This window comes from Chlamydotis macqueenii, chromosome 18 (assembly GCF_036417535.1).
Source record: "Chlamydotis macqueenii isolate bChlMac1 chromosome 18, bChlMac1.mat, whole genome shotgun sequence".
NCBI lineage: Eukaryota > Metazoa > Chordata > Aves > Otidiformes > Otididae > Chlamydotis > Chlamydotis macqueenii.
The window spans coordinates 13450221-13469949 of record NC_141573.1 but is presented as its reverse complement, the minus strand read 5'-3'; the positions used below and the strand labels follow the sequence as shown (position 1 = coordinate 13469949).

At 43.8% G+C, this 19729-nt stretch overlaps 1 protein-coding gene across 5 annotated transcripts in view; it reads left to right on the top strand.

Annotated features, from left to right (window-relative positions):
- The first annotated feature begins 6669 nt into the window (after window positions 1-6669).
- TMEM94 (transmembrane protein 94) overlaps window positions 6670-19729 on the top strand; it is a 57803-nt gene continuing 44743 nt past the window's right edge. For 4 of the 5 annotated variants that reach the window (XM_086762585.1, XM_086762584.1, XM_086762583.1 and 1 more), the window contains exons 1-2: window positions 6670-6810; window positions 16102-16228. In XM_086762585.1, the coding sequence (XP_086618711.1) occupies window positions 16205-16228 (24 nt within the window). In that variant the 5' untranslated portion in view covers window positions 6670-6810; window positions 16102-16204. Of the gene's footprint in view, window positions 6811-13761; window positions 13880-16101; window positions 16229-19729 lie in introns of those variants that run through there. The other variant, XM_086762582.1, reaches the window with a different exon arrangement.

Sequence of the window (19729 nt, the reverse complement as noted above, 5' to 3'; positions counted from 1 at the left end):
TAATGTTAAGCTTGGGAAGAGGGAGGGGTGGGGGAAGGTTATCTTGTTCTCTGTCTCATTATCCTGCTATTTGTAGTAATAAATGAATAGTTTTCCCCAAGTCGAGTCTGTTTTGCCCATAACGGTAACTTTAAGGATTTTTCCTCGTCCTTATCTCAAACCTCGAGCCGTTTTTCCTATATCATCTCCCCCTGTTCTCTCAGAGGGTGGGGGCGAGTGAGAGAGAGACTGCATAGTCTGGTCCGATCGGGGCTGAACTACAACACTATGCTCCATTAATGTCTGTATCCTTACAATGGAATTTAATTATTGTGTAAACTTTTACATTATTGGGACTCAGAACTCCCACTGTAGGTCATCTAAAGATTAACTTTTTCTAGTGTTGTCATAGCCAATGCATGAAATTAGCATATGTTGTCCTAACACAGTTTCTCCAGATAAGCAACTCTGGCATGTATGAAGAGATAATATGTACATGTTCCTAATTTTTGTCACCATCTTGGTGCTACTGTATGCAGTAAATGTACTTCCTTGTCGAGCTGATGCAAGAAACTAAATGCTTAACCAGGAAAATACTCTAGACTGTTTCTTTTCATTCAAAGGAATAAAGAAGTGACCTCTCACTCCCACTTGCTGAGAGCATCAACACATGCAACTTCAAAGGTGGTTTTGAAAACTAAATGTCAGAGCTTAAATTGGAGCCCAGGGGCCTCTGCCTCAAACAAAAGCGCAACTGGGAACTATTGGGAGAGCTATTGAACTTAGAGAGGGTTCATAGTCAGAAAATATTTGCTCTAGCTTTCATTCATATCTGTTCTCTCTATTGTCTCTATTTTAACACAAGTTAAAAGCTTGTGAACTGACACAGTAATGAAAGAATGAGCTAGTGTGGTGTTAATGTTCTGTGTACATTGTGAGCAAATTTAACTACAGCAGAGTCTTTCTGGTGATATGCAAGACAGAGAAAGAACCCCGAAAGTGATATTTCACGTGGTGCAGAGGCTGCAGCAAGAAAAATCCAAGCTTGAGTGGAGAACAAAAGTGATCCTTAATTTGTAGATGTCAACTTGATGCAAAGTTGCATGAGGCCAAATTCTTCAAGGCTTCTAATCAATCAAGAGCAAAAATCTAGCATCTAGGTACTTTAGATACAGTCGGTATCAAAGATAAAATGGGGTCGGTGTAATTCCCTTTAGCATGAGTAGGAGCCACTTGGTTGCTGCAATCTGACATCACATCCCAGCTCTAAAAGAAGGAACCTCTGGCTTTTTTTAAGTCCTTGCTTCATCATCACTGGTGTTTCACAGGCAGATCACCTTCTTGACAAACTTCTGAAATGTAAGCAATTTCTTTACAAGATGTGGCTTAACTCTACATTCCATGTGCTTCAGCCTTTGTGTCTGCTGAACCACAGGCAGAGGACAATTTCCTGCTAGAACTTTCAAAGACATCTTACTTCATCCTTTCTGTAGTCCTCTCATTTGTTCCTAAGCCTGTTCTCCTCAGATGTGAGAATCTGCAATCATCATGAACTCCAATACACAACTGCTAATTTAAGGAACTGTGTCTGTTGCAATTATTTTTTTTAATGGCATCTGGCACAATAATTGTAATAAAATACATTGCTAATATGCACCTTTCTTCCTCTGACACATTTCCTAATTTCAAAGAATTGTAGTGATCTTTTTTTTTTTTTTTTTTTTAAAGCAAAACCTTGACTGGCTCAACACATCTGAAGATGCTCAACATTTCACATTGTGATTCTGCACTATGTTGCTGCAGTTCACATAGCATAACACTATATATGTTATAGTTGTATATAAGCAGCCTTATGTATGAACCAAGAGAGAAAAGCTTCCTTCTACAGAAAACCTTTCAGACAATCTGCTGTGGAATAGATGTAGATAACTCAAGATAGCCCTGATCAATTTTCTTGCAAGTTGAAAATTTAATACCATAAGACTGTTCTGACAGCTGTAGGGGAACTGATCTGCTATATACCTCTGTCTGAGATGTGCAGGAATAAAGTGGGTGCGGCAAATAGGGGAATGCCAGGAATGTAGGCACAGCAAGGAGGGAATGCTGTGAATCGCGCTGTTGTTATTTGTTGCATGACACTATCTTCTTGCCTTTTTCTTCTCACATCAACCCATGTTGGCCTCCGTATAATAATCAAGCCAGGGACACTAGCCATAAAATCCCAAACTATTCCATTTACTAGATGTTTGAGTGTGTCTTGGAGTGGAAGTTGCTTCACCAAACATGCCTGATGCAACAGAGCAACTAGTATGACCTGCTCTAGGAAGATGCTAAATAGCTTGAGAAAACCTAGCATCTAGGTGGTAGTCTTAAAGTTGGATCACATGCAACAGACCTGCAGATACTCCTTACAAATAGAAAAGGCAATAAATCCCCTTTATTCATAATTAAGTACTAAAACAGTCACCAAACAAGCTTGGCCCACTGGTGGAGTCTACAAGACTTAACTGATATTACCAGAGTTTCTCTAAAACCTTCATTCAAGATCTGGGTTTCTGGTCTCAATCTAGGATTTCTGCACATGCCTGTATCTGGAACACTGGGTGACACTACTAATTAGAGAATCAGACAGCAAAACTGGAAAAAGTCTGTCCAAATTTGTTTTCTGTATCTGTTCTTCAGAGGGCAGAAGGGTGAAAGGACTGGACAACTGCTTTGTTGTGTATTGATTGTGTAGTTTGATTTTAGTTTGCAGCTTTGTGTTAGTGATAAAGGCAACAATATCAAAGAGATATAATAGATGCATACACACATATACAATGTAAATATTAATATTCTGCAAATGGGGAAACGGAGGCATAGAGGGCTTGCCCAAAACCATACAATAAACTAATGCCACAATGTTCAACAGCATTAGGAACGGCATTTGTAGTTCTTGAGTTCTGAGTCTTGCTAGCCTCAGCCAGCTCTCCCTGTTCAGAAAATTTCCTCATGCTCTGCTCTAGCTTTCTCACATAAATATTGAAATGTTATCACAACTGTCTGTTTCTGTGAATCTGTCCAAGTGCAGTAAATAAGTGTTGGTGTTTGTGACCCAGAGAGAACAGCTGATCTGCCAAAACAGCTTCACAATTTTACTCATTACCAATCTCAAGAGCACTTGTGAAGCAGCCTAATCACCACGTGAAACACACAGGGACTGTTACGACTTTTATAGACCAGGAGACAAGAGAAGTTAGCTTAGCCTCAAAACCAGCAGAAAAAGAAGTCCGAAACAAAACCACCCATGAGTCTTAGAGTAAAGCTGAGTAAACTAGGAAGAATAGCAGATTCTCTTCCATCCTACATGTATTTCTACGGTCACAAAGAGAAGAAAGGACAAGATTGTTATAAAAATGACTGTGTAGGAAATGCTGCTCTACCTGGGAACTGTAATAGCCATTGTTGACATTAAGAAATTAAAGAATAAAATGAGTTGGCTGGGGTCACCCAGAGCAGCTTAAGCTCTGAAAGAAATCTGTAAAAGGGAACCAGATCCAACTACAGTGTGCCATCTCCCTTTCTTCAGTACAAAAGGGCTTCTTTCTTCCTACTCCCAATTCTGTCATCTGTCATTTTCAGGATAGCTTGGAATTGTCAGTTCAATTATCTTTCAGTTTGGAGAAAAACAAAGCAGATGCTGTTTATTACTAAAAGGCAGAATCTCTCTCTTTTGAGGAATACATTGTCTCACTTATTTTTTATAATTGAATGGTGTGCATCTCCCTTATTTATTAAACAACACACAGGAGCTGGGAAGTAATATCATTCAGCTAAAATGAAATACTATCTTCCTTTCAGCTTTGGTAAAGGTGCAACTACTGTTTTTAATTTTTAAGACTCAGATAGCTTTTGTATCAACCTGCCCCTTTAAATTCCTCTTATCACTACACATACATTAGAAATATGGTCAATTCCTGGCATCTGTCATGAAATGTGCAAAGGGGTGGGGAAATCAGACATACAGCAATTGCCTTTTCTAAACAATACAAAATTTTCTCACTGATTTAATTAATTTAAAAATGATTTTGCATTACTGTTCTGAAATGCTGCTCATCAAATATTAATTAAAATGCAACTTCACCATCTTTCCAGAGAGCTTAACTAAAAAAAAAAAAAAAAAAAAAGGCAAAGAATGATTTTTTTTTTTTCATACAATACCTGCTTTAAAGTGGTCCTACTCAAATTTTCATGTTTGCTTTACCCGCAGCAGCACACTGATGAGGACTGACTGAAAGGCACATGCAGGGAGGTCAAATAGTTCCCCTGGATCTGTCGGGCACTGCAAGCCATTCAGAGATGGAGGCTTACTGCAAGCTGAGCCGTGTCGCTGCCCATATGTTGTGGTCCCAAGAGGAGACAGTGTATCCCTGCGCTGAAGACACGGTGCACATGAAATTAAGCAGTTTCAGAGTATACACAGAGGTTTGCAATAACTGATTAATTTCTGTAAATTCTCTTCCTACCAAAATGATAGAGTGAAATAATTCCAAGAAGTACAAGGATGTCGGAAAAAAAGCACCCGAGGAATAGTTTTAATAGTTATTTTGAAGCAAATATGGGAGTTGGTCTTAATTTGCAGACAAAATTGACTGATCTGAGTTCTCCATACCAGAATATTACATTACTATAAACATCCAGAAGTAACTATCTTGTTTACCTTTAGACCATTCATTGACAATTCTGTAATATTTAAAAATAGAGAGGATGATAACTTAAGACAGAGAACTTTTCCTGTTGAACAAGTCTTTACACCAACGTTCTCAGATCCAAAAATCATACCAATTTAGTGCCTCTTGAGTACTTCACAGCATTTGCCTTTTAAGTTTTCCCTTTGTCATCTAGTACTAGAATACATGGGAAAAGTGCTCTCAGAATACTTGTCCTGTTTCTGAATCTATAGCAACATTGTCTGATTCCAGAGTGTGTCTGCTCTTCCAATCATACTTGTAATAATGCATTTTGATAATGTTTTTCACTTGATCACAGGCTCTACAAGCACTAGGTCCCTAAATCACTCTGAGGTGAACAGCTAGATCAGATTTACCAAGGAGGAAATAAAGGCACGAATAGGTTAAAGGTCCAGTCTATCAGCCCCTATAACTGTATGTGTCATTGACAGAAATTCTTTACACAGGATACTTATGAGTGAAAACAGGTTATTAGTGGCTTGTTCAAGACCCATAGGGAATCAGTGTCAGAAGCAAAATAATCCAGACTTTGGATCTCTGTTCAAGCTGTATCTTTACTCTGACCTTTTATTTAAAACCTTCTACTAATTAAGTAGATTTTACTCGGGGTGGAACAACCCCAAAGAGGAACTAACACTATGCTCATGCAGCACTAAGCACAACTCATGATGTTACTACAATTCCACTAACACATTTATCCTCTTCCCCTTCCTGGTACTGTCTCTAAATTACACCATAAAATTCCTCAGACCTGCCATTTTATTTCCTTCTAAGACACCAAAACCACTCACAGCATCATTTAAGTGTATTAGAGTTGTGGGACCTTTTTTTTTGTTAAGTGATTCTAGGGAATTTTTCTGGGTAACAAGCTCAAGAAAACCAGTTTGGTGGCCTTCATTCTCCTCACTAAAAATGTAGATTGCATTTGAAAGAGCTGAAACCACACTTTTAGAACTCCTCCACTCTGTATGTATTCAGCCACTGTGAAAGTAGTGTCTGTCTCAAAGGAGCATTGAGTACACACCCAAAACATTGCATTGTCATCCAAAACCGCATCCATAGACAAACCAGAGAGTAGCGCAGAGCTTAAGTTCCTTGTACAATGTATTGCCGTTGAATTGCAAACAACTGCACCAGGCTTTGTCATCTGTAGTTTAGCACACAATTAACATCAGTTTTGTAAAGAAAAATTTGTCTGACCACAACCTGGGATAATACAAGTTCTGCAATGAATTACAGGAAATGAACTAAAAAAAAAATGACATGCATCTTTTCAATTTAGCCAGTCCACTATGAATTCAGAAGACAAAACACAAATCCCTGTACACAGAGGCAGGCCATCTCTGCCTCACACCTCTGATTTCCTTTCCAGATTCTGCAGTGGCTTAGATTTCTCGTTAAGATTACCGGCTTGGTACGTTTGTGTGCTCCTTCCCGCCCTGGCTTCCTGTGCATCTGGCACCCAGCATGTGCATTCACCTGATGGCTCCTTTGAGACTTCTAGTCAGTTGGTTACTCTACGGCAAAGGCGGCTTTTCAGAGGGAGATCTGCAGGTGTCACCCTCCCGTCGCAGAGGCGCACCCCTTCTCCCTCACCTTCCCTTGAGCGGGGCACCCACCGCGGCCTGCCTTTGCCAAGGGGCTGGGGCCTTAGGCCACAGGCCGCTCTCGGGCTCTCTCCACCCCCGCACACTCCCTTCACCCTCGAGTCACTTTATTGCCCCTCAGCACCCTCTTTCCGATGGTATTCCGGCAGCCGCGAGGCCAGAGCGATCGCCGTGCCGCTCAGCGCTGCCGCCGGGGCTGAGCCGCCGCGCCTCGGTGCGCGCACCCACCCCTCAGGGCTCGCCCCGACCTGTGCCAGGGCGGATGCTCAGCTTCGCGCGCCACCTTGGCCAAGCCAATCACCGCGCGCCGTACGGACGGCCGCGCGGAATCCCACCAACCAGACAACGGCTTCTTGAGGCGGCTCCGAAGCGCCACCGCGGGCCCCCAGCGCCGTGGCGTCCCGCTTGCCAGTGACCCTGATGGCGGCCCCGGCGGCGCGGAGGGAGGCCCGGCGGGCGAGCAGCTCCCCCGCTGAGATCGCCCGGCGCGCCTGGTGAGTAGGGGCCGAGCGGCGGCGGCGGGGCGTGGCTGGGTTCTGTCCCATCGCGGAGCGGGACCAGGAAGGCCCGCCGCTCCCTCAGCGGGGTCCCCACCTCGGCCCGGGGCTGCTCGCCACGGCGGGGGAGGCCTGAGGCAGAGCTGGTGGCGATCGCGCCGCGCTGCCCTCCGTCCCTCGGGCCGGGCTCCCGCACAACACCATTCCCCTCACGCAGCCTCCCGTGGCACCTCGCCGGAGCGTTACCTAACGGCTTAGAAGGGAGAGGAAATACAAACAAAAAAAAAAAAAAAAATCCCCAGAAAGGCGCTCCCACACGTGTTAGCGGCTCCGCGCACCCGGCGGGGCTTCTCCCACCGCTGAGGAACAGACTCCGCCTCGCAGCGCCCAGAGCGCGCCCGCCCTCCGTGCTGCCTCGGCCCCGGAGAGGTGGGGGCCCGCGCCGTGCTCCGGCAGCTGCGGCTGTGCTCGGTGCGGCTGGAGGTCTGCGCCCTGGGTTTTACGGATGGTCCCAAATTCTGCTTAAAACGCCTCACCAGGTTTGCCCAGATCCCTTGCAAGCTTGGATAGCAGCTTCGACTTAGCCAGTTGTTGCATTTCGCTTCAGTCTTGCTCCTACCTCAAAGTCTTTTGATCAGCAGAAGTTCATGACGCTTCATTTCGCCTCAGACATCCACTTGTTATATTTCCAAAAGCTGTGATTCACAGAGTTCTTGGATTACAGTACTGCTGTTTGTCTGTTGTTCAGGAGCCTTTTCTATGAGGATAACACAGACCATTACTGATAAGAAAAGGCCTAAAAATCCCATTAAATAAAGCACAAGAAGCTTATCTTACACAATACTATCTACCCAAAAGACAGCTAGGCAGGGAGGGAAAACCCACAGACAGAAGCGGATTGTGTTTTAGCTACGCATTTAAGACTCCCTGAGTTTTCACAGGACACCGTGTGCCACAGAGGAGTTTGAGTTAGTCTTATCAGTCTTAAAATTTACCAGAAGACGAACCTAAGCAGCCATCCATCTTCCCAAGGCAGCTGCCAAGTAGTACATATTTTCACATTTTCTGAGAAAAGGAAACTGCTGTGGCACGCTTGTCTAAAATCCTATTATTTTCCCCACCATTTGTAGAATAAAGTTCCTAGTTGAACAGACAGCTCATACACAATGAGATACAATGCTATAGTAGTGCATGGCCTCTATGAAACACTTTAGGTTCCTTAGAAATGCAAGTTTCTATATAAACAAACTGTTACTTAACAGCTGCTGTACTACATGAAACTATAGGGCTTGCTCAAATATAGCAAAATTTGAGTAACATACTAAGCAAACTAGATTTACTTTTTAAGAAGCCTGCTTAATACAGGCATGCATATAAATAGCTACACTATGCTGGTTGTATGCACGGTATCTTTTGTTCTTTAGATTAGTGCTTTGTATTTCTTCGTTGTCTTTTACTCAAGCACATCAAAACACTTTACATAATATTCTGCTTAACTGTGACCTTTTAAACAAACACATTGCCAACATTTTTCATCTGATGAGAAGATTAAGATATTAATGCTTTTAGCCTAGGTCACAAAACAAATCAATATTGCTACTGCAAGCAGAACCAAGAAAACAAACTTCCTTCTTCTAATCTTCATATTACAGCTCTAACTATTTAAGTCTCTGTATCTTTGAGGCCACCCTTAGTTCTGTTAGAACCTACTCAAACAAGCTCCTAGGAGCCACAGCAAGCACTCCAAAAACCAAGCTGCTCTGGACAGAAAGACAGCCCTGAAGCAGGGGTGGGTTGTGAGGGCCTATATACCCCTGTGGCTGGGTGGGACTGGTCAGGAGCAGGGCCAGGGGCCACGGGCAATTGGCCATAAGGCAAGTCTTTCTGTAGGGCTGGCCAAAAAGAGAGTCCTGCTGGGGCTTGGGAAGTGTCCTGCACCCAGGTCTGCAGGGAGCAGGGTTTGGTTTGGGTTGGCTGAGTTAACATCTGTGACAATGTATGCGACCATTTGTACATTAAATAGTTTTTTTTTCTTTTTGCCTGGAATACTCTTGAGTGAATAGTGGAGAGGAGTTCTTAAGGAGCTGCAGAGAGCTCCTTTTCCTTTCACAGTAGAGTGAGTCAGCTCACTGCACTATTTCTAGACACAGTTCATCATAAAACTTGCATGGAGCTTGTTGTGAGAAAAGCAAAATTCACAATCTACTGAACTGATCTGGGCCTTTTCTACATACGGGCTGTGCTTTGCTTTGGATGAATGAGCTTGATCTTGTTAATGGCTATCAGGTGCTGGGCCTGCTTTGGGGATCTCCCAGTTAACACCTTCCCATCAGCATGATATTTGTTAAACATCTCCAAATGGCAAACACTGATGTAAGAGTGTTTTTGCCTAGATTTACTATAAACTATGTATACAACACCCTTATTTATAAACTGTAATTAAGAGAAAACCTGCACTTTTATTTATTTGCTAGAAGGTCGTAGAAATACAGCACAGGCTTTTTATTTTATTTTAGGCTGCTGCCTTTTTGTGGTTTTCTAGCATTTCAGGATATATATTTTTTTAATGGAGGTAATTATACAATCCTGGTTACCATAATAACCAATATAATGATGATTAGTAACAGCTGTCGCTTTTGCAGTTAATTCTTCCATACATTTGCTGTAAAATGTTTCAGTTGTCATTCAAGACGTGTGTCGTAGTTCAGCCCTGATCAGGACCAGACTACGCAGTCTCTCTCCTGCTCCCCCCACCCTCCGAGAGAACAGGGGGAGATGATATAAGAAAAACGGCTCAAGGTTTGAGATAAGGACGGGGAGAAATCCTTAAAGTTACCGTCACGGGCAAAACAGACTCAACTTGGGGAAAACTATTCATTTATTTTCTAAAATTAGCAGGAGAATGAGACAGGGAACAAGATAACCTCTCCCCCACTCCTCCCTCTTCCCGGGCTTAACATTATCTCTACTACCTTCCCCTCCCGAGCGGCACGGGGGGGGGAAAAGGGAATGGGGGTCGCGGTCAGTTCATCACGCGTTGTTTTACGCCGCTGTATCATCGTCAGGGGAAGAACTCCTCGCATTCCTCCTCTGCTCCAGCGTGGGGTCCCTCCCACGTCCACAGTCCTCCGTGAAACTGCTACGGCGTGGGTCATCTCTTCCACGGGGTGCAGTCCCTCTAGAACAGCTGCCCCAGCGGGCCCTCCACGGGGCACAGCCTCCTTCAGGCCTCCACCTGCTCCGGCGTGGGGTCCTCCACGGGCTGCAGGTGGATCTCTGCCCCTCCGTGGACCTCCATGGACTGCAGGGGGACAACCCGCTCCACCATGGTCTTCACCACGAGTTGCAGAGGAATCTTGGCCAGGAGCCGCATTACTCCTCCCCCTCCTTCTGAACTGACCTTGGCGTCTGCAGCCGTTCCTCACAACAGGCTGGCAGACGCCTCTCAGGATCCTTTTTACATCTTATTCACTTCTCATCTCCTGTCCACTTCTTGCAGCCGGGCCGGGCCGAGTTGGGCCCAGTCGGCTGCCCGGCGGGAGGCCAGAGGGTGAGGCCTGCAAGGCCCACGAGGCTCGCGCTTCCCCCTCTCTGCCCCCCACTCCGCTGCTTCACATCTTCTCCTCCTCTTTTTCCTGTTTTCCCCTACTTAAATACGTTATCGCAGAGGCGTTATCACGGGACATTCTGCTACCAATCGGCTCGGCCTTGGCCAGCAGCGGGTCCGCCCTAGGCCCGGCCAAGTCCACTGAACAAAGGGGAGCAACTTCTAGCAGTTTCCTACAGAAGCTGCCACCTTAGGCCCCCCCCCGCTAACAAAACCAGAACAATGTGCCACAAAGGAGATGATACCTCATTGCTCCACAGAAGCTGGAGGGCTCTTGCAACTTTCAGAATTGTGCCGTTTGTTGCATTTTTCACTTTGATCCAGACTGTATACATGCTGTGTCTTTCTGTGCCAGGCTTAGAGTACCTGAAGCAGAAAAGGTAAAGCAATCCTTTAATTCCGAAATGCTTTTGTTTTAACCAAGTAAGGAAAAATGAACGCAGCAAAGATCTTTCAGATTTACTATACCTTTATTTGAAACAGTATTGGTCCCTGTCGAAACAGTTAAGATAGACTAAACTAGTTTGATCATTCTTTTGATCATATCTGCTAAGTACTTCTCAACTCACCAGAACAAAATTAAAACAAAAATAAATGTATTCTTTCGATTGTGTAGCATCTTGTTTTACCCATCTTAATCTTGCAAGTAAACCAACGGTTTGACTCTTACAAGTGTGCCAAAACTAGTTTCTACTCCTGTTCTCCCTCCTTGTTGCTCAGCTTTCATTTTAAGGCACCATTGTCCTTTGAAACAAGTCTAATGTGCAAGTCCTGTGCTGAAAAAAGAAGGAAGGAGTCAGAGGTGGTTTTTTATCGGAAAACTCTCAGCAAGTAAGGTTTAAACAGAAACTAATTTCACACCCAAAAGGCACACTTGTCATTTGGAAGACAAATTTTAAGTTAATTTAAAGTTTAATCCTGTTTCTGATTCAATAGATCTCGTTCTCTCATTCCTGTAATTTGGCAAGGGAAGCAGAGCCTGTGTGAAATACGCTCTTGGTTCTTCTCAGCCATGCACAAATGAGATATTTGACCACTACTGAGTTGATAATACTTAGCACATATACCACACTAATTCAGAAGATCTCACTTACTTTACAGATACTAATAAATTTACTTCACAGTTTCTCTCTAAAGCAGATAAGCATATTCCTGTCTATAATCTAGGGTTATTGAGGCAGAGAATGTTTATCTGGCCCAAATTTTGACAAGTTTTTTTCCCAAGCACATACTGCAGCCAAGAAGTGTGGCTGCCAGCTCGCTTGCTGCAATTACTCTGTGTTCTCAATGGGTCTCAAAGCAATTGACAGTATCACTTGCTGCACCTTTAGAAGCCCATATATGGGCACATGTGCCCATGTTGGAAATTATCAGGCAGATATGAGTAGGAAGACCGTGTGGTTCTGCTGATACAGAAACTATCATCTCTAATCTAAGCCATTTTCTCCAAGGCAGCTGCTTTTTTGGTTATTATCTCTTCCCCCACGTTTCTGTTCCCAGTGACAGATTCTTCCATTCTTGAGGATTAACTTTTGGCAGCAAGAAATGTTCAGACTCCCCATCATTTTTCATAGAGTAATCCATGTTGGGAATTTTCAGTAAAAAACGTGAAAGCGTCAGTCATTGAACACTTTAGGGAAAACAGTATCATTAGGTTGATTTATTTTTCTCCCTAAAGACTTGCAGCTTCTGAATCACATTTTTCTTTCCAAGTGTCTATAGGTTGTATAGTTATCTGATCTTTCTGTTTTGCTAGTTCTTTTCTAGGTCCTGTACGTACTATATCATGATGATAATAGTTTCCTATTAAATTTCAACACTGATATCTTATACTGATGTTGTGAGGTTTGGTAAGTTGTCATGCTCTGAAATCCTTAGATTTATTATCTATAGACTTACCTATATGTTTATTACCTATATAATATTACCTGTATGTTTATTACCTATATAAATACATGGATGGTATAAGACAGTGTTATTCAAAAGATAAACAAAAGTTTGAGTGGACTCTTGTAAAGCTCTGCTTCTGCTGCTCCTGTTTCAAACACTCGTTGATACTCAGATCAAGCTACAAGACTTACTCTTTGCTCAGGGAACTTCCAAACAGAAATCAGTTTGGGGTGACGGGAATGTATTTTTCAGTTTTGAAAAGGTCCGTGTCTTAGATACACATGGCAACCCGAGCATGTATGAATTCATTAATTCTTATAAATGTAAATTAAATATATTCTAACTTGCATTGCAGACCTCTCCAATACGTGGGCTAACTATTGACCAAGTTTGGCATACAGGATTTCCAGAAAGTAGCTTGCTGTTAGTGATATATGCATTGGATTGAGTTATTGGTAGACTGTGTGTTGGATTTCACTCTGCCTAACGATTTGGAAGCGTTTCTCAGGCTGAATGCAGCATGATGACACTTGAATGCCACATCCAGCCATTTCCAAGTTTCATGGACTGCTCTAGGCCTGAGAATCCTGAGGAGGATGGAGTGTGCTGGGAAAGTGGAAGGGGTAAACTGGCTGTACTTGGAGTCTCTTGTGTCTGATGAGAGCAACCACAGCTTCAGGCATCTCTAATTGTCTGCGTCTGAATAAGTGATGCTCACTAACATGTTCCAGCAAAGCAGTCCCACTTCATTTCTGTGCTGCTGTCTGGCAGAGTTTAACGTGTTGACAGCATGAGTGACTAATTTCCTGGGCAGATAGAAGAGAGGTAAGAATAGGGAGGACAGAGGAAGGCAGATACTCTCGTGTAGAAGAAGTACACTCCCAGGATGGGCCCAGAGTGTGGTGAGTCCCTGCTGTTGGGTAGGGGTGATGGAGAGATACATGTCTGGTAGTGGACTTACAGGAGTCCCTGAAACGGAAGAGTCTGGATGGGGAGCACAACAGGACCTTGTTGGGCACGGAGTGGATGAATGCATGTCTTTGCAGATTTACACATTGTCTGCAGAATTCATGGACTGCTCTAGCTAGTCATTGTGTGAAGCTGTTCTTTGAGTGTTTGCAAGACCTCTGTAATGCATGTGAGGTTTGTAGTTGGTATGACAATTCTTGCAATATTCTTGCAGAATTTTTATTTTGCTAAATTAGGCATTTAAGGAAAGCACACAAATCACATCTGCTACAGCTCCAGTGGCAACCCTGCTGCAGAAATTGAGGAAAGATGGTTTCGTATTGTAGCCTGTCTTTGCTTTTTGTTTCATTTGTCCTAATACTAAGATATCCCAACCTATCTAGAATTAACTGTGTTTTGAATTCTTGGTTCTAAATGAAAACTCATTTTAAAGTGTAGTTCCACTTTGAAAAATGAAACATACTGCTTGTATTATATATCCAGATTGGCACAGGAAAGACTTGGCTTCTTGCTTTCTCTATGTGAAATGTCTACAAGCTGACCATTGTTGACACCTTAAATTGGGGATGTGAGAGAAACCGAACCACTTCTGGGCTTCAGGTCAGTTTGTTCAAATTTTGGAGAAGCCCTGATCATGTATGATGATAAAGCAGTGCTGCATGTACCACTGACTACTTTTGCAAGCTCTTGTCATATTGTTCTTTATAACAGCTTTTGAATTTCTCTAGGTAGGGAATATTCACTCTTTCCAACCAGTTCTTTCATATTTTTAACACCCTTGTTGTGTATCCTGCTTCCTAGTACTGAAGGACTTCAGGGTCGTGTTCCTAAGCATGCGGATAATGTGCTTTGAACTTTAAGGAATGGCATGTTTTGCATTCAGGATCACATTTCAGTTTGCTGCCCAAACCAGAATGTCACCCATGGCAGTGCAGCAAAATCTGCCTCCTGCCCAGCTGCCCCCCTGCATGGCCCCCTGCCAGAGCCACCCACTGCTGCTAATTATACGGGCTCCATGGGATTAGCACAAACAGTCCAGGATGTTTTTTCTTGTTCTGCTTTTGTGACTTTGGCTTCCTAGTTTACCGAGTTGTGTCATGGATAATTATGCTTTTGAAATCCAGATCCAGAGAGAAATTCAGGCTCTTAACTTTTGTTTGAATGAGTGAGAGCACAGTGCATAAATCCTTCAGTAGATCTACTAATAAATCTTTAAAAAGAAGACTCATGGATTTATTTCTTAGGCTTTGTTAGTGACCATTTCCTCCTTCAAATTATCTCCCCTTGCCTTCCCTTATATTGAAGTCACTCTCAAGATAAGGGCAAGATACTGAGGCTCTAAGCTGCTCTGTGGAAGCATGCAAAAGTAGATTTTCCTCCTTCCCACTCCCAGCGCTCTTTGTCAGCTCCGCTCCAGTGACTTTGTTTGATCCTCGCTTTGCAGTTGCTAATTGGCCTAGCAGGGATATGAATTAACTGAAAATAGCTTCATACCCTTGGTGTGTGCACATTGACGAGGGTCACAGAACACAAAACTAGGGCAGAGTCCAGACTTATGGCTCATGCCAGCCAGCCGGCAGCCAAAAAAATGGCACTTTAAGGTCCTGCTTGCTGTGCTGCAGGCGGTCCTTTCATAACCAGCAGTCTGAACACTGCATGCTTGCTGCTTCCTGGAATGCAGGTGCAGGATTTGCCTGCATGAGAGGAAATGTTTACATTTGACTCTTTGGCATGGGGTAGCAGTGGCTTTCTGAGTAACCTGTGGATGCCTTCTGTTTTCCTTGAAATGGTGTAGCATCATGGAGAGTAGTGTCGTAGGTGACGACCACAAGGACGGAATCTCCATAATCCTTCTTTGAAGAAGGTAGTATGGTAGAGACCAGGGCAGTAAATCCTAGCTGGCAAAAGCCAGTACCGTAGTATCTAGGAAATGTGTGGGTGGGTTGGATTGATTTGCAGATCTAGCTGCTTCTTTGTTTGTTTAAATTTATGAGAAGGGTATGTCCAAGCCCTGAGTTAAAAAATAGAACCAAGAGTAACTAACCAAGAAAAATACTTTCCCAAGACCAATCATAGCATAATCTTGTAATACCTCATTTATATATAAGAGAATCCTCTGAAGCAGTGTACGCAGATCCTTTGTTTTGACCAGAAAAGACGTTTTGCATATGTGGATGGAGAACAAATTTTTGCCATGGGAGGTCAGGGGGAAGATGGGCTAGAAGAAGGATGTGAGCTGCTTCCTACCTCAATTCTGTTGGAGTCCTAGTTTTGCTAAAAAAGGGGGGAGGGGGAGCCTAGTTCCCTGGTATCTGGAATGGTTTTTATGGCTTTTGGCCTATTTAATGGTGGTCAGATACATGCTTAGCCCAGCAGCATAGTCTTGACAAAGATTGGATGTGTGTTCAGCAAATGGAAGAATTGTTACTGTGAGCTCCATTAGAGATTAGCTGGACAAAGATAAGAATAGCAAGACAAATAGCCATGAGTGACAGCATACTCCAACACCTGGTGGAATCCAGTGGTTTGTCAGCTTTTTTTGGAGGCTTGCCCAAAAGTGTGTTAAGGCTGCAATAATACTCTTACTCTGAGCTGTGAAGAACTTAATTCATCTACTGCTGCCAGTTTTGGGGGGGAATTAAGCTAACGGGATGAGTTCTGAGTAAGGGGAGGGTCGCTGTACTGTTAGAAGCACTTGCAGCTCCCCAGTTCGCCTTCTTTTCAAGACCAATCCTGTCATTTGAATTTTGTGAATTCTATCACGTTCTTGTCCTAAAGGGAGTGATGTGGAGAGATTGACTGCTTCCCCTCTGTTTCCACAGATGGTGATGTGATAAGTGAAGCCAAGCTCATCTCTACCTAGGAGACATTCTCCCCTGAGGAGCAATCCCCTTTTACTGGACATGCTTACACAACCACATAGCCATGGACCTAAAGGAGAAGTGTCAGGTAGGTTTCGTGATAAGGGTCATGCCCAACTTACATGTTGAATCCTTTTAATTGTCTTGCATTATTTTGGGTCAAGACTCACCATTTGGAGTTATTATGTGATGGTATAATCCATAGTTATTATCAAAGTTGAGAGTTCTGTCACCTCCACATTCCTAGGGATGTACTTGCTTGTATCGGTAGGTAAGTCCATTGCAGGCTGGGACTGAGGCACCATGGTGGAACAACATAGGTGAAGTATATGCTGTCACATAGACTTAGTCTTTCTTGAGCTTTAAGGTGGGGCTTCAGTGTGCTGGACACTTAGCTTGGCTTTATTTGAGAGGCTGAATTCACTGAGAAGATTTTTTAAAGGAACTAAGGTGATGAAGTAATCTGAGTCTGGTTTTACTGAAGATAAACGTATGTATTTCTTGAGCAATTGCATGTCTTTCTAGGGAGTGCTGCAGAATATTGTTTGTAGATCTGGTTTGGAAAGTGCCAAATTAAGTCTAGATATAGTATGGAGAAGCAGTCTATCTTGTGCTGTCTTGCTGTGCTTTGAACTTCAAAGGAAAAAGAAGAGAAAGAAAGCTTCATGAATACCTGCTATAGAAGCTAAAAAGATCTGCTGTGGCTGACAGGAGGCTGTTAACTTAGCACAGGTTACTACTTCCCCAAGGTAAAATGATTTTGATCACTTCAGTGAATAGTCTTCTGGTCATTTATGTTTTAGCCATGTTTCAGCAGCCACCTGAGTATTAGGTGTATTTCTCACTCAAAAAAAATTAACTGGTTCTTATTCTGGATCCCACTCAGAAATGGGACAAGTAGTTTGAGACCAGTGGAGAACATTATACATGCTAAGCTCTCAGCTGGCTCTGGTAAGAGAACATTATTGACTTTCCTTTTTAGTGTGTCTCTCTCTACCACACTGTAAGCTTTCTCTGACAGATCTTGTTTGCTGTCTCTCTGTTATTCTGCGTCGGTCCCTTTCTTGCTGTTTTGTTTACAGTGCTTCCAGCATCAAGAAGTGACTTTGTTCATTAGTGCAAAGTACCCGTTAGGTAATCACCTAGACCCAAACCTGCTCTCAGAGATTCCTACAGCAGTGTAAGTGACATAAAAGGTACTCAGTTTTTCACATCAGCTCTTGCACTTGCCTATTAGACTTCTTATTTGCTGGGTTTTCTGTTCTGTAGTGTGCAAGACCAGGTACCTCTCACCGCTGGTATGCTGGGAGGACGTGTTTGAACTATGTTGTTTTATATCAAATTACTGTATTACTATGGAGGTGACATTCCAATGAAGATAATTATCTATTTATTCTCCTGTTAATGACGTCATGGACTAATCTGGTATTGATAATTTTAAGAGATGACGCAGTTACCATTCTGTACAGGGGTCTGTTCTGTGTAGGATCTGAGAGTGCCAACACTGCCATTGCTGCAGCCACAGCAGAGCACAGCAGGGACCCTTTCACTCTAGGTCGTTATCTTTGGTTCATCTCTCTTTCTTATATAACATTCTTCATTGTACAACGCAGGAAGAGCATATCAAATTGCTGGACAGGTAGCAGCATGGACAGTACTGTAATAGACCTTTAAAAGGCCTATTAGGAAAGTGTCCTGGACAAGTAGATTATGGGGGGAATCATGGTGTTCTGAAGTCATAGAATCATAGAATTATTAGGGTTGGAAGGCACCTTCAAAGCCCACCCAGTCCAACCCCACTGCAAGGAGCAGGAACATCTCCAACCAGATCAGGTTGCTCAGAGCCCCGTCCAACCTGACCTTGAATGTTTCCAGGGATGGGGCATCCACCACCTCTCTGGGCAACCTGGGACAGGGTTCCACCACCCTGAGTGTAAAAAATTTCTTCTTAATATCTAATCTAAATCTACCTCACTCTATTTTAGAACCATTACCCCTAGTCCTGTCACAACAGGCCCTACTGAAGAGTTTCTCCTTATTTTTCCTGTAGGCCCCCTTTAGGTACTGGAAGACCGCTATCAGGTCTCCCCGGAGCCTCCTCTTCTCCAGGCTGAACAGCGCCAGCTCTCTCAGCCTGGCCTCGCAGCAGAGGTGCTCCAGTCCTCTGATCATCTTCGTGGCCTCCTCTGGACTCTTTCCAACTGGTCCATGTCCTTCTGTTGGGGGCTCCAGAACTGGATGCAGCGCTGCAGGGGGGTCTCACCAGAGCAGAGGGGCAGAATCACCTCCCTCGACCTGCTGCCCACGCTGCTGGGGATGCAGCCCAGGATGCGGTTGGCCTTCTGAGCTGCAAGGGCGCATTGCCGGCTCATGTTAAGCTTCTCATCCACCAGCACTCCCAAGTCCCTCCCCTCAGAGCTGCTCTCGATCCATTCTCCACCCAGCCTGGATTTGTGCCTGGGATTGCCACGACCCAGGTGCAGGACCTTGCACTTGGCCTGGTTGAACTCCATGAGGCTGGCACGGGCCCACCTCTCCAGCCTGTCAAGGTCCCTCTGGATGCCATCCCTCCCCTCCAGCGTGTTGACAGCACCACACAGCTTGGTGTCATCGGTGAACTTGCTGAGGGTGCACTCTATCCCACTGTCCATGTCGCCGACAAAGATGTTGAACAGGTCTGGGCCCAACACGGACCCCTCAGGGACGCCACTCGTGACCGGTCTCCACATGGACATTGAGCCGTTAACCACCACTCTCTGAGTGCGGCCATCCAGCCAACTCCTCATCCACCAAGTGCTCTGTCCATCAGACCCATGTCTCTCCAGTTTAGAGAGAAGGATGTCATGTGGGACAGTGTCAGATGCCTTGCACGAGACCAGGTAGATGACGTCAGTCCTAATCTCCTTTCCTGACTTACTGAAATTTTTTCTCCTTCCTTTCTGAATGGGGGTTGAAAGTGAAGGTGAGAGATCATCCGACTCTGTTCAATAGGAATTAAAAAAAAAAAATATTCATACAGCTGCATTTTACAACTTTGGATTCTGAGGAAAGACCATGATTTTATTCTTGTTAACAGTGTATTATTTGGTGTTAAGCAGATTGCTCTTGTTTTATTTTCAATACTGCACGTCCTTGTTTCATCCCCTTTAAGGTGGAATCCATCTTCCTTTCCAAAGTGAAGAACTTGGACACATATGTTCTGATAAGGGAACAAATTAACCTGCTATGTAACCTCAGTAGTAAATTTGATGTGCTAGGTTTATTTTAAAATGCTAAAAAGAAAATGAACCCAAGTGAAAACATCAGTCCCAAATCTATTTGGAAGTAATCTCTTTGCTCTAATATTTGTGTGTGATGAAGAGTTAGCACTCCTGGAAAAGAAGATGTGCTCTGAGCACTGCTGCAGCACAGACATCTGTCACTCCGAAGATTAGAGACTTTTCCTTTGGCTCCAGTCAGCTAATACAGTTCCATTGTCAGAAATGGCTGAGGATCAGAGTTTGTCAGGTGTAATCTAGGCTGCCTTCCAATTTTTGCCAGAAGCCAGACATTGCAAAGAAAGGCAGAGTATTTTAGCAGCAGTGCCAAA